This window comes from Desmodus rotundus, chromosome 3 (genome assembly GCF_022682495.2).
Source record: "Desmodus rotundus isolate HL8 chromosome 3, HLdesRot8A.1, whole genome shotgun sequence".
NCBI classification, from domain to species: Eukaryota; Metazoa; Chordata; class Mammalia; order Chiroptera; family Phyllostomidae; genus Desmodus; species Desmodus rotundus.
In genome coordinates this window covers 119,968,006-119,993,522 of record NC_071389.1, presented here as the reverse complement: position 1 = coordinate 119,993,522, position 25,517 = coordinate 119,968,006, and the positions used below count along the sequence as shown (strand labels likewise).

The 25,517-nt window shown below is 37.0% G+C and overlaps 1 protein-coding gene across 1 annotated transcript in view; it reads right to left on the bottom strand.

Annotated features, from left to right (window-relative positions):
* Nucleotides 1–25,183, bottom strand: part of EPYC (epiphycan) — a 39,455-nt gene extending 14,272 nt beyond the window's left edge. The window contains exons 1-3 of the mRNA XM_024559278.3: nt 25,152–25,183; nt 22,706–22,883; nt 2,743–2,911 (exon numbers count right to left, since the gene is read on the bottom strand). Coding sequence (XP_024415046.3) covers nt 2,743–2,911; nt 22,706–22,870 — 334 coding nt within the window. The 5' untranslated portion in view covers nt 22,871–22,883; nt 25,152–25,183. The remainder of the gene's footprint in view (nt 1–2,742; nt 2,912–22,705; nt 22,884–25,151) is intronic.
* Nucleotides 25,184–25,517: the final 334 nt, after the last annotated feature.

Genomic DNA, 25,517 nt, shown 5'->3' with positions numbered 1-25,517 from the left:
GGTGAGCTGTTAGGAAAATTAAGGACTTAACAATGTCTCTTGGGGTAGTTATCGTGGTGATTACAGGAGATTTCAGTAAAAGCTATGGAGTGATGAGGCTGGAGGCCAGATTACAGTCAATGAAGGAGAGAGTTGGAGGTGAGGAAACAGTGACAGCAAATGTAGACGATGTTATTGAGATACTTGACTATAAAAAAGTAGGTAAAAGAGATGGTGGTAACTGTAAAAAGATTATTTGTGCTGTGTATATAATGAGGGATATTGGCTAACGTAGGAGGTTTTCAAGAATCCAACGTATAAAAAGGATCCTGAGAGGGAAGTAGGAAGTGAAGTTCAAAGCCCTTTGGAAAGAATGTGCATCCCGCATGTGGGTGTTCCTCTGTTGCAGCAGGAAGTGAGATGTAGTTGTAGGTAAATTATATGCCTGAATGTAGTAAGACCAAAGAGCTGCTGGCAGGAAGATGGCATTTTCTTTGGGCAATAGGAGGATTAGCTTTCTGAAGAGCTCAAGGAGTAAAGGGGAAAGGAGAGGAGGTGTTGTGAGAGGTGAGATGAATGGAGAAATTGAAATAAGCCATTGGAATTATAGAAGAAGAAATCAGTGGAGGAACTTCCTCGGGATTGCTCAGTGATCAGTTCATCCCTACTTAGTGTTTCCCGGTTTTAGCACCGAAAGTCCCCTATCCCGGGGACCCCTCACTCACAGGCAAATAGGTACAATTTGTTGCCTCAATTCAATTATCAAGAACTAGTAATGTAATTAAGATAAAACATATAATTAATCATGCTCTATAGTTCTAGTACAAATATACTCCCATTCAGCCCTTTTTGAAGTTTTATTCAAGCAATGCGAAGTTCCTCATATTCTTCATATCCTTTAAAACATCAGCAGAGGCTAAAGAAAAACACCCTGGCTGTTTAGTCTCAGCACAGTCAATAGGATGAAGGAAATTATACCATAAGGTAGGTGGCTATCACAACTCTTGACTTGTCTCCATCTGGCTGTTTCTGAGTCTGGATTTCCCAAAGAACACAGTTCTAAGGAGCACCGGACTGCAGAAGAGTGAGGACAACATACACTCAAAGGTCTTACATATTGTATCCGTGCCATACTCAGCAGTGAGCTGTCATACTCACTTTGGGAAATCTCCATCATTTTCAACTTGTAAACTTTTTAAGACCTTTCTGCATTGTGTGTGTGTGTGTGTGTGACTTGAGTGGTGTTATCAATGTTTTTGTAAATATTTACTGTGTTTTTTCTATGTAGCTTAATTCTAACAATTTTGTACTTTAATAAAACATTCTAAACATTACAACCCCCCCCACAGAAAACTAGTAATGCACGTACTAATGTCTTACTGCTATCATTAAATAGGAAAATCATTTACTATAACAACTTCAGGAATAAAAACAATTTTAGAAGTAAAAAATTTAAAAGAGAACTGTAAAATAATTAATACTTACTGATTTTTCCAATCTATATAAATTAATATTTGCCATTTATCATATTTTTGAAGGCTTTCTAGTCTACATTTTTATGCTTGTGCTAATTTAGCAATAATTTCTTAGAGTAACTATATATATTCACACCAGTTATAATTTAATTATGGTCTTTCCACTCATAACTCGTCTACTTTATATGGTTTCAGAATATTATTTTTAGAAATTTGTATTAATGGTTAAAATATATTTTGATTTTAATGTAATAAATGATTCCAAATTAACTTTGATGAATTTATAAAGTTGTAATTTAATTTTAATATTAGAATTTCTGGTGATGCTTTATCTCTGGAACTTAAAATGTGAATTAAAATGTAACTTTATTACTCACATTCAGATTATTTTAATGCCAACATTTTTTGAAAAGTCATAGAAAGAGCATTTTGGTGTGAGTCCACTTGAATAACCCAAAGAATGACATGGATAAATTCTAACAAGAAATACAGACAAATTATAAAATCACATTTAATCCCAGAATTGCTTCTCGTTGATGAAAATGCTCTAGTTTAGATCACCTTTGGCCATACAAGATGGAATTCAGTGTAATGGACCACTTGCCTCTCTTTCCTTCTCTGCTTCTTCCTCGGACTGAGTGAGAAGAAGCCTGCTTTCCAACAGAACAGGCTGCCTTCAAGAATGAGAACAAGGCTCACTTCAAAGCCAGGCCGTGAAACTAAAGGCAATGTGATCTCTGTCAAGTCCCTACCCTTGTAGAGCTACTGCCTCAGTAATGATGAACAGATTAATGCTAACATCTTCACAGGGAGTTTGTGATACTCACATGAGATAATGTAAAGTGCTGAGCATATGGCCCACAGATATTATGTGCTCAATCAATGTAAAATATTACTATTGCCCCCATCATCATCATTCATTATCAACAACATTATCACCTTGAACTGCTGTGGCCTGATCTCTTAGGCATAGATTCTGACCTTGCTAATAGTGTACCCTTGGTTGTAGAAATGCATTCCATCAACCACATAGGTTTTGAGTAATGATGTCAGACAAATATTTTCTTTCTAAATCTTTGGTTATTTGAAAATTTACATCATGCCCAAGCTGAATTATTAAAACTACTTTATCTTTGAATACAAAATAGAAGTGTATCTCTTGCTTCAAACCTAGTCTTTTGCAAAACTTTCTCTTTGGGTCATGTGTGATCCTTATGGACTTGGAGTTTGGTGGTCATGAGGGCTGACCAAGTGGACTTAATTACAATTCAGCATTGATGGACCTGACCTTCAGTGGTTTGTGGGCCCAGAACCCTGGGGAATTCAGGCTCCTGTGGGGAAGAGCCATCAATCAGCCTGGGGGTGGATTCCTCCTCCTCCTCTTCAGCCTCCTCTGGCTGTGGTGGTGGGGTGAGGAGCTCTCTGTTCCCTGAAGGCATCATTGTCGCTATTTCAATCTGGAAAAAAAGCAGATCTTGATCAGGCAACCTCAATCACCCTTTTGGCAGTGAAACGAATTCAAATGTATCCACCTTTGCCACAAGAGGGCACTCGTGTTCTAACTGGCCTGCTTGCCTGGGAGAGCCCATTTAGTTCCTTAGTGCTATTGTTGTTTCTGATCAGTTTGATTCTCAAATCTTAGTAATAGTTCCTAATGCCTTTTCGTGGGGGAGGGACTTCTTCACTTTTAAATATTTTTATGTGTTTTTTCATTCTATAAATTAAAAAAACATAGTTTTCTAAATACATGGCATTGCAAGAATGCGTAATTGTGAAAGATTCAAATTAATGTGAAGTGCACAGAGTCCCCTTCATCCTGCTGCCCTAATTCTACTCTCCTCCAAGACAATAACCAGTACAAAGTTGCCATGTACATTTTAGTCCTTTTAATCCTTGGTCCCCTGGATTCAAATATTCTGTTTCTTTACAACAACTCACACTTCCTCCAGTTGTATTTTACTGAAAAGTATCCTTTCTACTAAAATGCAATACTTGCAGTCATGAAAACTGTGATTTCATGAAGATATGCCAATCTCATACATTTTCAATATCAAGTAGTGCCAACAATATTTGGGAATGTTAAAATCGACATTTTTGAGAGTTTTGACAATAGGAGGCATTTAAAAATTTTAAAAATACTCAAATAGTTTTTCATGGATGTATTTTTTTATTGTTGACATTATTACAGGTGTCCCCCATTTCCCCCCCCTTTATGCCCCTCTACCCAGCCCCCACCCCACACCCCCAGACTTTGTTCTGTGCCCATGGGCTATGCTTATGTGTATATGCGTACATGTTCTTTGGCTAATCTTTTCTAGTTCCCCCCACCCCCTCCCCTCTGACATCTATCAGTCTGTTCCATGCATCCATGCCTCTAGTCTTATTTTGTTCATCAGTTTACTTTCCTCATTAGATTTCACTTATAGGTGAGATCATTCGGTATTTGTCTTTCTCTCACTGGCACTTAGCACAATATTCCCCAGGTCCATCCATGCTGTCACAAAGGATAAGATTTCCTTCTTTTTTATAGCTGTGTGGTATTCCATTGTATAAGTGTACCACAGCTTTTTTATCCTCTCACTTACCGATGGGCACTTTGACTGTTTCCAGACTTTCTAGATCTTGACTCAATACCAGGAAGACAATCCAATTAAAAAACTGGGCAAAGGATCTCAATAGACACTTTTCCAAAGACAACATACAAATGGCCAATAGACATAAGAAAAATGTTCAATGTCACTAATCATCAGAGAATGCAAATTAAAACTACAATGAGATATTGCCTCACACCTGCCAAGATGGCTACAATCAGTAAATCAACAAACAACAAGTGCTGGTGAGGATGTGGAGAAAAGGGAACCCTAGTGCACTGTTGGTGGAAATGGAGACTGGTGCAGCCACTGTGGAAAAGAGTATGGAGTTTCCTCAATAAATTAAAAATGGAACTTCATTTCGACCCAGTGATCCCACTTCTGGGAATATGTCCTAAGATTCCTGAAACACCCGTCAGAAAGAATATAAACCCCAGTGTTCATAGCACCATCATTTACTATAGTCTGGGACTGTATTTTAGGTTATACTTGCTTTTCTCTTTTTACATGGATATTTTAAGTAATAAATTATTGCCTCTAAGACCACTGTTTGAATTTGGAATAACCTCTTAATCCTCAACTCCCTCCCGCTGCCTCAACATTTATTCCCCTCTCTGTGACCTTGGGCAAAAAATGTGTTCAAGACGGCTGGTTGGCAACATGCCAGACCCACCCACTGGGGCCTCGTTCCTCAGGGACTCCCCAGAAATCCCAGGTTTTCCCTTTACTTGACGGCTATGGCCCCTAGATCCTTTCCACCCTTCTTTGTTTGCTTTCATTAAACGAGCAAAATAAAAAACTTAAAAACAAAAAAACCCCACAAATTACTTTCTAACTTATTTAATGTCAAAATGATAAGCAATCTATTACTTTCACATGTAAAGTACATGGGTAATTAGGATGGATATTTTCTGATGTTTTACATAAATGTTTTAGATAACAATAACATTTTAAAGATATACTTATTTAATGCCACCTTTGATAAATTTGAATACACTGCATCCCAAATGAAAATTATCCTTTGAAAACCCCTCAGCTTTCTTTTGTCAGTGCACGTTTCTGAAGTGTGTCCCCCTCTGTGCTTCTGCAGTCTCTTCCTCTCGGCCCCTCCTCCGCCGTGTTACAGCGCTTCCACCGCCTTTCTGCCTCTCCAAGCCTAGTAGACAGGACACTCCCAGTTATGTCATATGTCTTTACACCCAAAGGCTGTAGCATAATATATAATCAACAGGTACTCATCGAATATAGTACAAAAAGGATGCTTGTCCAAAATATATCTAATGCACAGCTGTATGCTTAATTTTAGAGATTTTGCTGAAGAATCGATGAGTGTGTGAATGCTTACTTTAACACATTTAATGCATGAAAGCAAACCAAAAGCAAATCCTGCTGTGTTTGGTGCACTGGGAGGCCATACATGGGGATATCACGGCCATAAATCTCCGCTTGAGAAGACTGGGCACGCTTCCTCAAACAGAGACATACGGGCTCCATCTGCAGGGTCAGAACGAGGCAACTTCAGAAGGAATGGCTTTTTAGAGACCAAAAGGAGGCTCTGGGAAGAGCGGAAATTGAGACAGATGTTTCATGGAATGGAGGCAGCCTAAAGGGAGAAACACTTTCCAGACATGTTGCCTTGAATCTTTGGCTTTATAGGAAAAACGTTTGCACGTATTTTTTACACATAATTGTTTTTCCACTGATGTGATGTGAAGCTGTAAGATCTCACTTGTCATTCACTATACAGAGGCGAAACAGCTCTTGTGTTTATCAGAAACTGTTTGTTCATGCTTACTTGCTATTAAAGTGGGAATGTTGAACAACTTTTAAGACCAAGGAAAAGGAATGCCTTTTGGTTTAGCAAAATAGTACAACTGTACCCTCAAAGTACTGTGCCTGGAGAGCCTTTCGCACTGCAGACGCATTTATTGTCACTATCGAATGGAAGTTGATTTAGGCTTCTGTCTTTTTTCCCCTCTTACCAATTTTCATAACGTGATATGAAGTGGTGAGGAGATGCGTGCAAAGAGATGAGGCCGGGGAGACATGGCCTTCCGTTCTCCGTGTGGCAGGCTTTTGTATGTATGCTGCAGAAACTTAAATTTAGGAATAGACATAAATAGCCAGAAAACATCCCCACTTCTACTTCTCAAGCTACAATCAGTAACACTCAAATGCAAATACATAACTGAGCCTCTGATATACATATACATTTATTCTTAGTTTATCTCCACTCTTTTTTATACCTACTATTGTACTCTGACTTGCTTCCTACTGAATTGACTTTTTAATTTGTTCAGCACAAATTGATGAACAGAAGGGTGAACTAAGTAAATGTTGTTTTAAGAGACCAAAATTTGTGATTATTTGTTAAACGAGATAACCGATACAGATTTTTATGTCACATATGTGAACATTTGATTGTTATGTATCTCCCCATGAAGGCAGATATATATCTTGTGCTTGTTTTTTTTTTTTTTTTCGTCATTATATTCCCAGCTTCTACCCATGTGTGTCTAGCAATTAGTAGGCTGATAAATACTGTTGAATCAGTACAGGTAAGCGAAGACAATTTTTGATACTTTAAGAGTTGGTTTGGAAGGCAGCTATGCTAACCACTATCCACCAACGCTGCGGCGACTTTAAGGGTTGATTTGGATACCAGAGTAATAAAATATTTTAACAACGTGCATGAGAGAGCAGGCGTGAAAAGAGATTAGTTCCAGCTCAGACATCTTCATGTCTGCCAGCGGATCTTCATTATAGGGGCAAACGCACCGGGAAGGGAAACTAAAGGAGGTGTGCTTTGACCTCTTTAGATGAAACTGGTTTTAAGTCTACTGCTGATCCAAGGATTTTGGTGAGGTATCGTCTGTGGTTTAGGGAAAGGTGGAATTACTTGCCTAAAGTCAGAGCCGCTCCATTGCACGACTCTGAGAGGCACTGTTCATTTGGCATTCTCTGTGAATGGTGCTCCCTGGATTTATGGACGGGAACGATCCTGCAGAATGCGGGCAAATTCTAAGAGATCAACTAACGCTGACACCAAGGTTTCCCTCATCTTTCTTCCCGTCCTCTTTACCTCAGCCACAATTCCTACAATTTTGACTCAACACATCACTTTAGGCAGAGATGAGAAATTTTGATTAATCTTTTCTTTGCTTGTATGTACAATTTGGGAAAAAAGACAATCCAGTAAATCCCTAAGGAAAAAGAAAGTGAAAGCATATATATACGCCAAGATCCTAGCTGATTTATTGATATTCTTTGAAAAATAAAGATGTAATTGTTTTACTAGAATAAGAAAAAATTCAGATTTTAGCATATAAAACAAGGTCAAGGACAGAATCACAGGGAGGTTCTCACCCGAAGACATTAAATTTAGGTTGTTCTCATGATGCGAAACTGACCTTAAAAATGCACAGTGAGAAGAGACCATTTTCCCCTAGCCCCTGGGCCCAGCTTCTCTCCCGACTCTTAGGGATGACAGTGTAGCTCAACAAAGAAAAAGCAAACTGAAGAAGATGGCAGCCTGTGAGAATCCAGTCTGGGGAAAGAGTGTGTTTTTGTGGCTAACACTGTTTGTTGGAGAGATCTATTAAACTTGTGGAACACAAACAATACAGCCACTAAAGAGACCGTCTCTGACGCAGAGAAAAGAGATTTCCCTTGATCTCATTGTGGGTTAGCTGAACATAATTGCCATGTATTGAATACTCACTATGTAAGAAGAACTGCTATGCTTTTTCTATTAATCAGTGTCACCCTCAGAACAACTGTGTAGAAGTGCAATAATTGAGCGTGTTTGGTAGATTTGTTAAGTGCAAGATGAGAAGTAGAACTAAATAAATTGCCTGAGCTCACGCAGCTTGTAAGTAGTTAAGACCACGGTTTGAAGCTGATCAGTCTTGCTACAGGACTGCTTCACTTCCTTAATTTTGATTCTGTATTCAGCCAGATAAAATTCTTCTGAATAATCTAGCTTTTTAGGCACCTTCATTCTGAGAAAGAGAAGTCCTAGATAGGAAAAGTGAACATTATCATTACTGGGAAATTACTATTCTCATGATAAACTCATAAATGGGCTTTCTTGTTTATATTTTAAGTCTCATGTGATCTTTGATGGGGATCATTCATCAACCTGCAGTCTGATCCGGTTATAACCGATTATGTATGAACTGGAAGACTGAACCTGAAGGCTGAAGACCATATGGAGGACGTGCAGCCCTGTGGGAGCACTTGACAGTCAATCAATCTTCTCCTGAAATTGACAAGTGTGAAAATATCATGTCACATTAATGTAGGCAGGTTGTAAAATTTAAACGGCATTTATTATAATTTTTTCTCACTTTTGTGAGAAATAAGTACTATGTCAGAATAAAACTTTAGCCTAGTTAAACATGATGTCTGAGACAATTCCGTGTATTCATCAAACTGTTTGCATTTGTCTCCTGGATATTTAGCTAAAATGTATTTTCCATTTTCTTTGAATCTAGATTGGGTCACGTGGCTAGTTCTGGACAGTGGAAAGGGAGAAGTAATGTGCCGCATATGGTCCCAATCGGTAAAAAGCAAGTACACTTTCTACACATACTTTCCTTTCTCTCAAACTGTCAAAGAAGATACCACTGTGAACTCGACTTCCTAAAGTGAAGATGGTGAACTTCTGGCATAAAAGAAGTGTGAATCCTTGAATAACTGCTTGGAGGACAGTAAACCTGCTGCCCTGCGCCGGACAGTATGGTCAGCGAGACACAAACTTCTATTGTGTTCAGCCATTGGGATTTTGGCATCATTTGTTATAGCTGCTAATGTAATTTGCCCTGATATAGACCCTTTCAATGTTTGTTTTCTTTTCCACTTTCTAATTATGGTGAGGGGACAATGTTTAACATTTTATGGGTTAATTTACCTTGTACATGTCATTAACTTTAGGAAAAAATAAATGTACATTTTTTGTCTTTCCTATTGTGATTTCTCTCTTACAAATAATTGTTCTTTGATCTTGGCTCCTTTGTTTAGTACTTCCTGAAATATTATGCTACTAAATTTGAGGAAATTGACTGTATTTTGACTTCTTAATTTTTAAAATCTCAGTATTTAATTAACTTGATTAAATCAAAATGAATACATTTGTATAATTCTAAGTGTCTTCTGGTCAAATGCCAACATTAGTGTTTTTTTTGTTTAAATCAAAATTGTATAAGATCACAGCATTTGATATTCACTGGCTAGAATATTACATATGATTTATGAAAAGGTATACATGCTTTTTTAGTTTTTAAAAAAATATATTCTGATGTATGATTGTTCTTCGTAAATTCATAATTTTAAATGGTAATGCTTCTTTGTATTTACTGTACTGTTTAAGTGAAAAATCCAATGCACAAGTAATAAGAGCTGGTGACTTGAAGGTTTCATTTAATCATACTCTCTAGTCTGTTTCTTCTGCAACCTCAGCACTTTTTTGTGGTTGCTCACGTGTTTCTTTTCTTTGCTGTTGCTGTTGTTGCCAGAAAATGATAATATTCTATTTTTAGTCGTTGGAAAGACTTATCCCAGTTTGTTCAGGGCTCCTATGAACACCCCCTTAGGCTCCAGAAATGTAATAGGTTTCTAATATCTAGTTCTCACAAATGTATCATCTAGTCCTGATCGAATGCCCCCAAATAATATTGGTAAGAAACTTTGGAAAAAACTTTAGTAACATTATCTAACAGCTAAGCCAGTTCATGTTCCCTTTACCCTTACTGCCCTTGTTCCCCATTAATACTGCCAGAAGGACGATTTGGTGTAGGCTGAAATCAGTAATCTCCTGAGAATGGGATGGGGGGAGGGAGTCAATCACAGTAATTGAAACAAAGCAGTTGGACTGAGAAACAAGAAACTTGAACTTTCCAAGCTCTAGCTTTTTATTTTATGATGAAGTAATTTAGTATTGCTTTTTTAAAGTTTTAATCTTTTCTATCCTGACACAAAGCCTTTATTAAGGCAGAAATTATAATAAACCATGCCTTTTAATTTGTAGAACTTCTCTGCATTAAACTTCCACTCACTGATGATGATGATGATGATGATGATGATGTGTATATTATCTTAGAGTATTCTGAATAAAACACTTGTGCATTTATAGAGGATGTCCCAGGGAGGACCAGCTTATAGCTAATTGTTTTTAAAAGAGCTAATTATTACATTAACATTTTTTCTACTGCTCAGAATCAATGGCAAAGCCTGGAAACATTTTACAAATTTAAAAGCCTAACTTTATCTCTTAGAGGCAGAATTACTTTAAACAAACTCAAAACATGGTACTAAACCAGACTGCTACCCAGAGTCCTCTCCCGGCCACTGAGACGTTCTCTGCAGTCACGGCACTCTCACTGGGGAACCTACTTATAACCCAGAGATTGGTGACGACCCCAGAACCACAGCAAAGGACTCCAGGGAAGTCAGCTGTATAATAGCATAAGGTAAAGAAGGGGCTGATTTTTCAAGGTCAAAATCTTTCAATTTGTTTTCCATCATTTGTTTTGAGTCATTAGCATGATAGAAATCACCCTGCCAGTAAGAGAAGGCTGCTGAACAGTAGTTGATTGTCTATGATCTTCCTTTTGTTCTCTCAATACCAAAACATATCAATCCCCTTAAATCCCCATTCTATATATGTTGTAGATTCCATAAAGTTATAGTAGAGAATTTTTTTTATCTTAAATATCCTGGACTTTATCTCCTCTTTCATATTTATGCCTTTAATCCGAGTTTTGATAACTCTAAAGAGAACACACTTATAAAAAAGTATTTGATCCAGCTGCAATATCTTTTAGACATATTTTCTTTGTTCTTCTCATATATGTTGCATGTGAGTAATATATGTTTGATTACATACCATTTACCCCTTTAAAGACCATATTGACTGTGAGCAGAGAGATTGGCATGACGTCACTGTGATTGCCCTTTAGGGCCACCCCCAATCTTCATCTTATGTTGTACAATCTACTGGGCGACAACAGTACCAAGCAAAAGTCCTGGCATGACTTCAAGGCCCGTGTGTGCGGACCTCAACAAACACAGTGTAAGCCTCACTGCTCCTAGCGAACTCTAGATGCGTTCACTGTAATGTGCCTCGAGAGTGTTCGAATAAGAAATCTGTGGAAGGGAGGAAGATCCAGTGAAAATTAGGCATATTACTGGAGGGCTAGGCAGGACAGCGACAGGCCAAATCCAATCCTGGGTTGGAAATTTGTGTGACAGATTATCCAACTCAAAAATACGAAAATTTCTAAAATCTTCATGGACAAAGTTATTTTGGCAAATTTGTGATTTGCTGATTTATTTTTATCTGTCTCGATGGATGATGCCACAAGACAAAATGTAGAGAACTGTGTTAGAAAAACAATAGTCTGGGCCAGAAAGAAGAGAGAAGGCACTCATTCAGCATGCAGTTCTAGAGAAGTAAAGGGACCAAAGGGAAAAGCATATTAAACTGGTTAAACAAAAATAGTAAATGACTCACACTGAAAGAACAGCTAAGAGAAGTCAAACGCTAAATCTGCATGCCCCCTCCCTCCCCATCCAGAGATTCTGATTTCAATAGTCTGGGTGTGGCCCAGGCATTAGGATTTTAAAAACTCTACAAGTGATTCAAATATATGGCCAAGGTTGATTGAGAACCAACACACTAGAGGGAAAACTTATTCTGCAGACTAGGATGCTGGAGACAGAAATGCCAATTAAGTCCTGGAACTCTGAAATGTTAAGTCTTGGCGGGGATATGTTAGCAGGATCATTTGTCTTTAGGCTCCCGAGGGCCGCAGGCTTCAGAAACATCAACAGCAGTGTCAGTTCAGAAATCTGCTGAGCTTGTTTCTTCAGCTGAAAAAACAAAATAAAACAGAACAAAAAACATGGAGAAAAGGGGAAACTCTCTGGGAGGTAAATTTCATGAGTTCCATAGCAGGAAGCAGGGGTTAGAAGCCAGTGGGGTACACAGCCTCCAGGCTGGAGAGCCCTCCGCCCTGGGTGAAAATTCTCGCTCCAAAGAGAGTCTGTCACCTGACATACACAAACTAAATGCGGCATCAGGTGCCAGAAACCTAGGGCTGCAGAAAAATGGAATCGAAAGGTTTTGAGTATGCAGGAAAACAAAACAAAACAAAAAGAAGCTTCAAGTAGACCTGATGTCTGGGCCTGCCACCATTGTATGTTTAAAAACTATGCAAGAAAACAGGAGGATCTCAAAAGTTACCCTGAGATAAAGGCCATGTGGTGCTCATATCCTAGGTTCATCACAGTGAGCTAGAGGGTTTCTTACACCCCCTGATTGCTGGGCCCTGCTCTAGAGTTTCTGATTCATTAGGTCTGGAGTGGGATCTGAGAATTTGCATTTTCCTGACCAACCCCCAGGCGATGCGGATGCCGGCAGCTCAGGACCATATTTGGAGAAGAACTCCTCTAATGATGGTAAAGCAGTGCCATCATTCAACTCCTGGCGGGAAATTCCTCCAAATTGTGTTCGAGCTCAAAGATTGCAGACTAAAAACAATGAACATAAGCTGAGCAACCTCTGGATGAAGCTATACCAAGATTTCTTCCACCTTCTGACTTACCACCAAGTCTCTTCTTGCGTCTCTGGCAGCACCAGGCACTGGTTTTGGGACTATGCTTTTATCTAGAATAACTATTTTAGGGACTCAGAGTTAACTTGTTCTTTAAATTTGGTGGGGGTTAGGGTCAGTGTCGTGATGATAATATGTGTGCAATGAATGCTTCATTCTCTTTAAACATCAAAGTCACGGGAGACTTGGAAATGAACCAATAACAACTTATGTGCCTCTGAAGGGAGTACATCTGTATCTGGAAAAGTCCCTTCAGGCTGCAGTTATTGAAAGAATCCAGCTTGAACCAGGCACTGAGAATCCTTCTAGCTGAGATGAAGCAGAAGGAACCGGGGAGGGGTGTTGTGGACTGCATATTCTTTGGGCTTTTAAACCACAAGATGAGCAATTCTGAATTTGTACTGCAGTCTCTTTAGATTTAAACAAGTTTAGACTTTAACTTGCAAGAACTGTTCATCTGTAGTCTTTTATTTTTCCTCAAAAACTTCATGGAAGTAAGGGAGGTGTATATAAACGTGCCATCTTTATGTTTCTAGAATTGTATTATTGAGGTATAGTTACTTAGCATTTAATTTCATCACAGAATGTCTCATAAGCTCTGTATTAGATAATGTGGCCTGATGCAATTTCAGTCAGCACCTGGAACTGAGAGTGAAACGTCAATCTCAGGTAGAGAGGCCTTTGAGACACATTCACTGTTGCTCTCAGATCCATTTCAGAGCCTCCCAGGGTCAAATCTACAGACTGCCAGAGGATATCCAAGAGTAGTGGGTGGGCATGGGGGTAGGTCTCAGGAAGGTATGAGCATGACTGTCCAATAAGCAGGCTGATTTTCTCTCTTGAAGGTGAGAGCTATACTGATTATAATGGTTAAGCCTAATGGCTTGAGAAACCACCCTCCTGGTGGGTGGGTGCATCCTCGGTTGGCTCCTTTACTTACCTTTCCTGGGGAGCAAGAATGACTAGGGCAATTGGTGTGTTGAGGGGGGAACTAGGCCTAGGCGACTCATCTTCCCTTTGAGGGGCATTGCCTGTCCGTTGAGGTCACACATCCTCTTTCGCCCCTCCGCACACGCACTCAGCTTTGCTAACTCAGGCACTGTTTTGAGGCCTGTGGTTGACCAACCTTAGGTATTTTGATGACCTAGTCTATTTTGGGGTTTTGTATTAGCAAGGTCATCATTGCTTCAGACCTAAGTCATACATTTCAATTTAGATTTTGTCAGTAATAAGGAGGGTATTTTGAACTCATTTGTCGGAGTTCCATTTCTGTCTCTCAAATGACTCTGAAGTTAAGTAGGGTATAGGAAAAGCATGTGTCAGGTCCCTTAAACCCTAGCACGTTGCCTAGAAAACCTTTAATATTCTTTATATATATGTGTATATCATAATACAAAGTAGTATGCATTTTCATATGTGGACCTGACTCCTGGTTTCATATCATGTTCCCAATTCTTATTTCTATCTTGCTTCACTTTCTTAATTTATATTTTGTTAGCATAGTGTAATATAACAAATAATAAATAATATAAGAGAACATTGTAGAGAATATAATACAATGTACTCTATATCATGTATTTTATACAGTGAGATATTATTGTACATTGATATTTTATCTATATGTTTATATTTATTTTATATGTTTATATGTCCATTTTATACACAATGTAGCATTTATTCATATAAGGAACCTTAAATATTATTCAGAAAAGGTGGTGGATAAACACAAGTTAAGTAATTTGTATCTCCGATTATCTGTCAGGACAGTGACTGGTGACAGATCTGGGGACATAATTTCTCGGTATATGTATGTATGTATGTATTTTAGGACATAGAAACCTTATGTCCCAATAGATAACTACAGATCTTGTTTATATTTATCTTGTTTTAACTTCCTCTATCGCATTGAAATCGGGTGTTTATAAGATGACTAGACTGGGTGGTACTGAGGAGCAAGGAGGGACTCGATCTAATTCACCAGCCCTTGTTCCTGGCTCTCAGCAAAAGATTAGTAAGCAGATTTAAAATGAACCCATGCCCAACTGAGTCAGCCTTCACTACAGCTCAAACCCCATCTCTTCTGTGAAGACTTCCTGGTCACCAGTGGATACAATTCTGTGGCTGCTGACTGAACACGTGATTTGATAGGAAAGCTAACATTTATTAAACTTGCTAAGTGCCAGGCTATAAGTGAAACAGTTAATAAGTTTCTTATGTAATTTTCACTAGGTATCTTGTAAGTAGGAAGCTGAAGCGCAGAGGGGTTGTACGACTGTCCCAGGCCACAGTTTCTGTGAGGGACCTAGGACTCATACAAAGGGAGTCTGACTCCAAAGTCCATTTCACTCAACAGTGTGAAAAACCGCCCTCCACGCAGAGAATGGCTGCACACATGAGCAACACTCAGAGCCAGGGGTTTCTTTCCCATCTTTGCAGTGTGTGTGTTAACGGTTCAAGGGCACAGGCCGAGCCGGATTGGGAAGAAACTGTCCTTGCCTGTTTATTTACTTGGTTCAGGATTCCCACTGTGCAGTAAATTCCGAACCAGCAAGTCCAGTCCTTCAGCAGATAATATTCAAATTATAAACCTGTCTCTCTTTTTTTAAATCATTTGAAATGCAGAATGTTTTTTACTCTGCATTTTCACTGAAGCATACACTAAGTTTTTTGTTCAACAAGACAGAATTTTAAACTCATTTTTCTCCCCAATTGCCCCACTAGTCGATAATAAATCTTGAAGCTATTCTGTGTTGTTACCATTATGTCAACAATTGGTTCCCAAACATATTACAAGTCTCTGAGCCTTTCCACCTGGGTTACTGAAAAATATCCTTATGGGTTCACACACGGGCCTGTAAATATGGTAAGCCCAATGGAATTCTGTTTTAAACCTAAGTCTAGTGCTCAAATTGATTTAAGTGATCATATTAATTATCTCAAAAAATGTGAGCACGAACACTAGCAATGAAAGCTGTATCTTGTTTTCTATTTTATCTTGAAAATGGATGAGGACGAAATGTGTTTGGCAAAGATTGCTCGGTCCCCACATTTCTGACAAAGCAGCTTTCAGTTCAGAAGGATCATCTTACCTCCCTCTCCCTTAAATACTTTGACAGCTAAGAGAGTTGCTTAGATATTATGTTCATTGTAATCACTTGCAAATTCTTGTTTTTCTGATTCTTAATAATCAAATTACTTAATTTCAAAGAAAAGAAACCTTAATATTGGACACAGCAAACAAAAATTAAAGATTAAAGAGAAGAAGCAGAACAATAATGGATGCTTTCAATGCCAAAGTCTCTCTGGTTTGGCATTAACAGAATCAATCTGGTTTAAATTTTACCGTGCAACTTTGTAGCTAAATAACCTTGGGCAAAATTCTGATCCTCAGTTGCTCATAAAATAATAATAGTAATAATAATGATTAGGTCTTATTTCAGGGGCTAGTTATGAGAATTAACTTAGATTTGTGGTCTCATAAATAATTATAATACAAATAAACACAATAAAGTCATGGGCAAATATTATCAGAGTTCTTTTCTTTTTTCCTGATGATCTTACAAAATTGTATAGTTTTGTTGCTTCACTTTTTTAAACGTATTCAAATAGCTTAAACTGAGAATCGAACGGTTTACCACTGTCTTTAAGAGAAGCATATGGAAAGTCAATCAGACAAGCACACTGAAAGCTCGTCAGCACCGCTCTTCCCCCCGGCCCTCCACAGTGTCTTCAGTGAAGAAGAGTGAAGAGAAACGCTGCTTTTCCCCCACTATATCCTGAAAATAATATCTAATTCAGGTTGACTGAAACTTTAACAAGTAATTTGAACAAGTCACTTCCTCCAATTAGAGATGTTTTGTATGCAAACCATATGTTTAAAACTTCAAGACATAATATATAAATTGTCCAAAGTGAGGCACAATTTCAAGTATAGAGATAAAAATAAATAGTAGAATATTACTGACTTAGCCTTTTTTTCAGAAAATACATAGATAATTTTTTGAAACAAGCCATCCATTAGCATTAAAATGTTCTATACCAATTTATTATATTTAGATAACCTAATTTTAATATCTTTCTTATATATCATTGTCTAAACTAGATATTAATTAATATAAGTAGTCCAAAATTAGTTGGATTCTACTTAAGTAATTTCGGGTGTTACAGGGCATCAACACATATCACAAAATCATTTTGTATGGGCACCATATCATCCTGATAACAAGAGAAAGGAAATCATTGCTCAATTGTTAATTGATACAGTTGCCTTCACTGAGTTCTCTCCCATTCCTACAACTCCACGAAATTTAATTTTAATTCATTTGATGAAACCTATAGCTTCTTCTCTTACTAGTGCTGTTTTTAAAGCTAAATTTATTTGTTTTAATGGAAGTTTTCTTTATAAGGATGGTTTTAAACAATCCATCTACTTGTTCTCTCTATGAAAGAAAAAATTGGCCTTAATTTTAAAATCAATAGCGAGTTATAGAAAAGAAAGCAAACCTCATACAAGAAATTCCCTGTTATTCAATTACTACTAATGCTTTTTATTAGCTGTGTTTATTTATGAATGCATGCCCTAGCTCATTCCACATCTACTTCAAACATTTATGTGAGGAGATGAGGATCACAGGAGAAGAAAGTTGGGGGAAGTGACATGAAACCAGGGAAGAATGAGGTGAAAATTAAGCTCTAGGGTTCTGAGCAAAGCGACAACCACACTGAGTTACTAGATGGAGGACAGAAAATAAAAAGAAAAGTTCCTTAAAAGTTGCAGCCCACTCTGACACTGAGGGCTGGGAGAACACTGTCCTCCATGTCCTCATGAAAGGTGTTGTGAAGTGTCATTGAAAATGCCGTCCTCACTGCCCTACAGCACATGCAGTCAAATGTGCTTCATGGACTCTGGCGTGTAACATCCTTGACGTTTCGTGAAGATTCAAAGACACTGCATGTGTGCTTAAGGACAAGTGATTAGATAAGACTAAAGTAATGTAGTGCGGGTAAGCAGGAGTCTAATTGTCTTAATGGAGTCAAGGACATTTTACAGGGGAATAGAAGTTTATTTCCTTCAGCAGAGTCACTGAGAACTTTTCTGGGTAAAGAAAGTATTAATGGGCAGGGCAATCAATGAGAAATGGGCAATCAATAACCACCAAACTGTACCATGAAAATGGAAACACCAAATACCTACCTTGGTCAAAAACACAATCTACAAGCCACTCAAAGAACATTAAATTTTAAACTATGCAGTTTTCTAATGAACTCTTTAAGGACAATAGCAAAATGTTCCTCTGGATCCTTTCTAGGCAACCAGATGTGTGATATATACAGGATGGGGCAAAAGTTGGTTTCCAGGGGTGAGTCTGGAAAATAATACAATAATTAATAAATAATAAAAGAATAAACTGTCTCATGTACTCACAACCATAAGCTTACTTTTGCCTCACCCTTTATATGTGCTATTACATATGTCAATATAATAAAATAATATATATTTATGCTATTGCCCATAACTTAGATATATGTTGGAGAATGCCTATTCACAATTATTCTTTAAAGTAGAGAGTATTAAGTTATCCTTTTTTGTAGTAATTAGGTAATAGTCAGTTGTCTATAAAGGTTACTTCTATTTCACATTATTCACCCATAAAAGAATCTTTTCTCTCTCTTTTAGGAGTGCTGGAGCTAAAACCAGTACCAAGTCAAAAGGACGATTTGGAAATGGTAGAAAATGGAGGGAGGTAATACAATTCTTTATTAACCTGCTGAAGATTATTTCCTGATATGAGAAGATACATCACAATGATTATATACCTGTGCAATCTGAGTCAGGTTCCTTACCTGCTCTTTGTCTATTGTCTTCATCTATTCATTGGGAATAACCACAGCACTTTGTAGTTTTGTTGAGAAATAAAGGAGATAATACACGTGAAATGCCTAGAACAGCATCTGGCACATAACAAGTGCTCAATCAGGATTAACTATTATTCATCAGGAAGCAAAAAGTCTATATGGAGTCTTATGGCTTATAATCACATCCTATTCATACCATTAAAGTAAAATAAAGGCTCAGTAAAAATTGCAACAATTTTTATGTCATACAAACAAAGGTATCCACTGGGTAGCATAGAGTTTTATGATAGAATTGCTGGGCCTAAAATCTGTTCCTAATATAGAATTCACCAGGTCCTGGATATTCTAAGTTATCAGAAATCACACATCATCAGTCTGGAATATTATTACTATATATAATTTTCAAAAAAAGAAATATTTTCATGACCTTTTTCCAACCCTTGAAGAGGTAATAAACATACCACCACTGGTGAAAATCAATAAAGCCCTATGGAGAGTCTAAACCCGAGGTTCAAGGGGTGGTTTAGCTCATTGACCAGATAAACCATTGGACTCACAAATGCAAGCCTTACAGCAGCAAATTCAAATTTGGTTTTCAGAAAAAAATGTTTATTTATTACATATTTTATTAGTTTTCTATCGCTGCATGATAAATCCCATAAACTGAGCAGCTTAAACTTGTACTCATTTTTTAACTCACAGTTTCTGTGGGTCAGAAATCCAGGGCTGGCTTGACTGCACTCTCTTTTCAGGGCCTCACAAGGTCAAAATTAAGGTGGTGGCTGGGTCTGTAATTTCATGTGGAGCTCGGGATTTCTTATATCTGTAGGCCAGAGGTCCCTGTAAGCTTGCTGGCTGTCAGCTTCCCTCAACATCTCAAGACTTCTGCGTTCCTTGCTATGTGGACCCATCTATCTGTACAGCAGCTAGCAACAGCTTCCCTTGCACTGAATTTCTCTCATGCTTCAAATTTTGTCCTTAACTCCAAGACACTGATTTAAAGGACTCAGGAGTTTAGGTCAGGCTGACCGAGATAATCTCCTAGATTATATAACAGAACCTAATTGCAAGAGTAATACCCAAATAAATTTGTGATGTCAAGAATTATAGAGGGCATGGGCACACCAGGGGATGGGCCACTTAGGGGACATCTTAGAATTCTGCCTATCATGTAAGTCAAAAGCCTTAAGGATTAACAATTCAAAGCCTAGACCAAAGGTCTATTCTATTGGCCTAAGATACCAAGTGTTAGAATGTATCAGAAAGAAACTGGCATTTAGAAGCTTGTTCAGTTATCTCATAAACTTACAATTTTAGAATATAAGTTATCTTTTCTATGGGCAGAACCATAGTCTTGGCATTGAGGACAAAAAGTGATGCATCCGACCTCACCATTTTCCATGTACTTTATTTAGCATCAATTTTTTCATCAACTGATTCCAATATGGGTGTATTACCAATGTTCATTCCAAAAGTGTCACATAGCATCAAGAACTCGTGGAACAACTGCCCTTCATTCTAAAGGTTAGATAAACAATATTACCAGGAGTCACCAGAATATGAACTTCCAAGACTGTATTCAAGAAATTAGTGTCATGAGTAACTGTATTTTAGAATCCATTCACAAGACTGGGTCTATTGGCCTTACTTCTTATCTTCCCATGAGGAATTATATATATATATATGCATACATATATACACACATATATGTATATATATATACACATACATATATATATACACACATACATATATGCACATATATATATATCAGTTCTTTGTCTATAAAGCAATCTATATTGATAATTTAGAAATATCTAAGCTAAAGTTCTTCGGAATTTTGTTCCTCATGTCATCTTATTTATCATATTGTTTTTGGAATTTTTTTCATAGGTGTTGGCTGAATGGGTTGAATGATTTCTGCTATTGGACAAACCTTGTATTTTTTAAAATCATATATAGTTTATGTCTTCAAATGTGTTTTATTATCATAGCACATGTGTATGTATATTAAATCATCTATCTATAAATTGGTTTTCTTTTTTTCTTAAATTCATGTGGTATTTTTTCTTTTTTATTATATTTTTTCCATTACCATTTAGCTCTCTTATGCCCACTCCTCCCCACAATCACCACACTGTTGTCCATGTCCATGAGTCCTTTTTCCTTTTTGCTCAATCCCTCTACCCCTACCCCCTTAGCTGTCATCCTGCTCTCCATCTATGAGTCTGTCTCTATTTTGCTTGTTATTTCAGTTCATTCATTAGATTGCACATGTTTTATAATGTGACTTTACCACAAAGGATTGTTAAATCAGGGATGATTATATATTTAATCAACCACAGGATTATCGGTGGCTCTCCGGAGCCCTCGGTTGATAGAATTCTGAGCTTATTTAGGCCTGTGAGAAAATCAGGATGTTTGCATGGCATAAGGGCTGGGGTATGTAAGGATATGATGCCACATATTTGGCATCTTGAAAGAAGGTTGTTATTACAGAATAAAAGAACCCTGAGGAAAGGTTGTATATGAAATTACCATTTTATAGATATATTTATTAGCCTACATTTTTTGTGGCAGGAAGAGTTTCAAAATCTCACAAGGGTGTCTACAGCCCCCTGAACAGCAAAAAGCATCCTGACAATAAGGAGTGGCTTTAAAGGAATCTGAAGATAAAGCTCACTGATATCACAGTTTTACCTAAGGCAGCCTGGGTTTCAAGCAGTATTTCTTCTATCATGCATTTGGTCTTCTGAAGGGAATATGCAGACCCTTGAATCTACTCCTCAGTGTCCTACTGAAAATAGAGGATTCACCTATGGTACTCACCAAACCTCTTTGGTCTTAAATACTTTTTGGATAAGTGATAGATAAGTTTATATTAAAATATTTAACTTGCTAGACTGTTGTAGATATGTACTGATTTTTTTAAAAATTATGAAAGATGGAAAAAAGAAGCAGAGTAGGTAAGTTAAGCCTAGAAAGTTTTCTTCTATATACTCTATATTCATACATTAAGTTGAAGATATAAAGATCACAGGCAGCAAGATTAGTTATTGATTATAAATTCTCAACAGAAATTTCCTTAACATAAAGTCACACAGGGAAGTAAATCAAAGAGTAAATATTAATAAAGCCTTAGAAAATAGAGTCACATCCAATGTACAGAAGAAAAGTGGTCTACTGTCAAGCCTAAAACTTTACTGAAAAGTGGGACAGAGACAGAGAGAGGGTGGGAGTGGTGCAAGAAAATGAAGACAAATGAGAAAAAGATAGGGAGAGAAAAATAGGGTGAGGGGAGAAGACTTGTGAAAACTATTGTATTGTGAAATTCTGATTCTTATATTCCATAAGTCAACAAAAGCAATAAGCATGTTTATTTATATCTTAATAATGATGTATATAAATTCCATACAATTTAAATACATGTTTGTCTAAATATTTCATTTTCCTAGTTATCAAAAGCAGTTATTCTAAGAAGACTTACACATGAACCACTGCACAACATGTTACAATCCTTTAAACATGATGCAATTTCCCTTTTATTATCCTCAATTAGTTTTTGTCAATGTTGTACATTAATTATACTCCAGCATTTCAAGGTCTGTTTGTTTTCTGATTCAGAAAAATTAAGCTGTATTCTTTGGTTATGTAAAAAGCCTAGCATTTAATTAGGAACTGTCTGATCAGATTTATCAGCTGTGGGCTGGAACCTTGCCAATGCCTGCGTCACTGCTGAGAGAGAAGCGGTCCTTTAGGGGGGTGCGTTCACTCCTGGACTGTGGTCATGGCCCAAACCAGTTTTTTACCCTATATTCTTTTTATTTCCTAATGTATTATAACCTCACAATTTTTTCCTTTACCACAAACTTCCCAAAGTTCTTTATCATTGCATATGTATTATTTTTACTTTTCCTTACTGGCTACTGCTCTTTCCTCTAACTCTCTCTGTTCTAACTTGATAAAAAACTCTTTTTATCTCCCAATTTTGTGAGAAGATATAAAGGAAAAAGAGCAAGCTGCAAGAAAGCACAAGAGTGTTTCAGTGTTCATCTCTAACAGATTGAACATTCTGGAGAAAAGGTTCATATTAAATTATTAAGACAGAACATCTCAATTTAAAAATAAGTAAAAATATTTTGAAGAAAACAATGCCCAATAATTCCTCATGCAATGCTTTTAAAAGTACCTCAGCTTGACCCATAGGTATGTTTTCATAGTTGTATAAATTATCCAGGTCTTCCAAGGCGGCATCATAAGATTCTGAGTCATAGTTGATGGGCTCTAAAGTTGGAGCAGCCACGGCAGCATCGAAGATGACAAGTCCCAGAACCAGTCTTGCTAATGCTTTCATTTTGCAAACTCTCCTAGTCATAAAATATTAAAATGCATAAATGTTTAATTGATAATAATTTACGAATAGTTGGCACTACCCAGGAATGATAGATAAATCAATGTTAACACAGAGGAACTCTAGCTGGTAGTTTTTTTTTACATGAATAATTTATAAACATAATACAAGAAATTGCATGGCTTCTGGAGACTATTGATACCAGATGTTCAAATTAGTGCACAAACCTATCCACGTTTTCAGCAGATATGGTAATTACAGTGAAGTTGATTTTACTTGATAGAGGAACATGGGGAGAATGGGATGCAGAAAGATTGTGATGTACTTATTCACAGAAGCTTCTACACTGCTAGGTTATTAAGATTGTTGCATCAACTCTGGAGTGTAGGGTTGATGATGATGATGATGATGATCAATGTCACTGTCATACTGTTTAACAATGAGAAAACCAAGACGGAGTTGCTCATTCATGAGGACTCATAACTGTTTCTTGTGCATTTAGGCCTAGGGTATTTACAGACACAATAATAAAGACTTTTTACTTTTTTGTTGCCTTGAGGTATTATTAAAACATAGATCATTTAATATTCACATGCATTAACATTTCATGTATTATTTTTCAAAACTTGTTCTAAACTAAATGGAGAAAACAGAAAGTTATTTAGTCCTCAGTGTTATATTTCAATTCTTAATAGCTATTTAAGGTGTAAACTCAGAATCAATAGGAATACCTGTGTGACAGGCATTATTTGGCGAGACCCTTTAGAGTAGGGTTTGTACACATACAGCACTGAAGAAATCTTTGGTTTTGTAATTCTTTAATAAGCACAATCTTCATTTTCCATGATAACACTATGCATTTGGGGATTCAATTAAGGTCTTATCATTTTAATTATTGTAGTTCTATAGGTACTCCTTTGAATACATTTTAGTTTCTAATAAAAAACTCTCATGTTTAACTTCAAACATTTAAGTTGGGCCTATCAAATTTGTTACCCCTTGACTATTTATTGAGGAAGCTAATTATTTGTAAAAGCTTTTTTTATCAAAGATGTCTAATTTTAAAGGATTTGCATTTTGAATACACTTCTTGGGTTTAATTTAAAAACAGTCCATATGGTGTGTGCCTTTGCCCACATATAAGAGAGAATTCGTGGTAAACATTGCTTACAAACTTGAATGCACTGGCAGACAAACTGACCTTCAGTTCCTTGAAAGGAAGTCTTTATGAAGCAGGTTTAGGCAGAAGGATATGAAATTCCTCTGAGAATAAGAAGCAGTACAAGGGGCTCCTTTTTATCCCTTTCTATGCTTTCTTCAAATAAATTTTTTATTCACACTGGATAAACTAAGCCTCTGTTTTACCTGCCTTTGAAGAGATCTTTGCAGGATTGCAGATTTGGAACTGTTCGAGGCGATCACTAACAAAGTCTTACTTAATAACAAAGTGTGATTTGCAAATCTTGCAGAAGCCATTCCCGCACCTTCAAGTGGGAAACATTTAAAGTAGCCACTCCTAACCTAAATGAATATGTATTTTTCTTGTACATTTCTAGTAACTTGCATTGTTCCAAAAATGCACTTGCTGGTTCTTTTTCTCTTTGTGTTCCACATTTGATTATCAATATCTACATATTAGGGTTTACCTGCATTTGGCATATCCCCTAAAGCTGCCAGCAGTAATGTGGTCTATGTGAATCTTAGAAATATGAAGAACATGTATCATGTTTAGTTAAAAAACTACTTTCCTTCTTCTGGGTAATTTTATTAGTATTTAATGTAATGTCTTCATTGAAATTTTAGAATTGTCCACTTGACTCCATTTCATGATATCTTGAAAATACATACTTATATAAAACTTTAAAATATATAGCTCAAAAAGACATTCTAAATGCATAATTCTAGTATGATCAGTATATTTTTCAAACACCTGAAATCTCATTTTCTTCTTTTTTGTAACATTTCCACCAATAATAATCAGTAGTGCCTGTGTATACTTTCAAAGCATGTGGTCTGTCCGGGCACTTCATTTAAGGACTATATTGGAAACTATCATAATTTGACTGGCACCTGTCATGACTATTATGATTAACTATTTTGCTGTATGTTATCAATTCCTAAGCTAATTCAGAATTTTGGATTTTCCAAGAATCATATAAATATAAACATAGAAAAACTAAACCCAAGCCCATGAGATATGAAAGCAAGTTGAATTATTTTTTAAAGGTTGTCATAGTAGAAAAAAGGTCTCTAACCCAAGAAGAAAGCAAGTGTAAAAACTCACCCTTGGCTCCGACTTGGTGGAATGGCACAGAGTGACTGCAGACACAGGGCCAGTGGGGTTGCCCCTGACCAATGGCTGTGAGCTCTGGTCGTGGGAGGTGGAATTTGTAACACTCAACTTTCTGTTTGGAAAAGCTAACCTTGAGAAATGCTTCTCAGTCTTTAAAAACCCCAAAGTACTTTATAGTCACTCAAATTGTGCAGTAGAATCCAGATTACATCGTCTGTAAAGCTCTTGAAATTATGTTAAAGGAGTTATAATTGTCAATGTGTTACCTTAAAATTTTTAAATGAAAGAATTGGTTTTAACATATCTCATCTGTAATACATTCACCAATTAAGAAGTCAAAATGTATGCAGTGATACT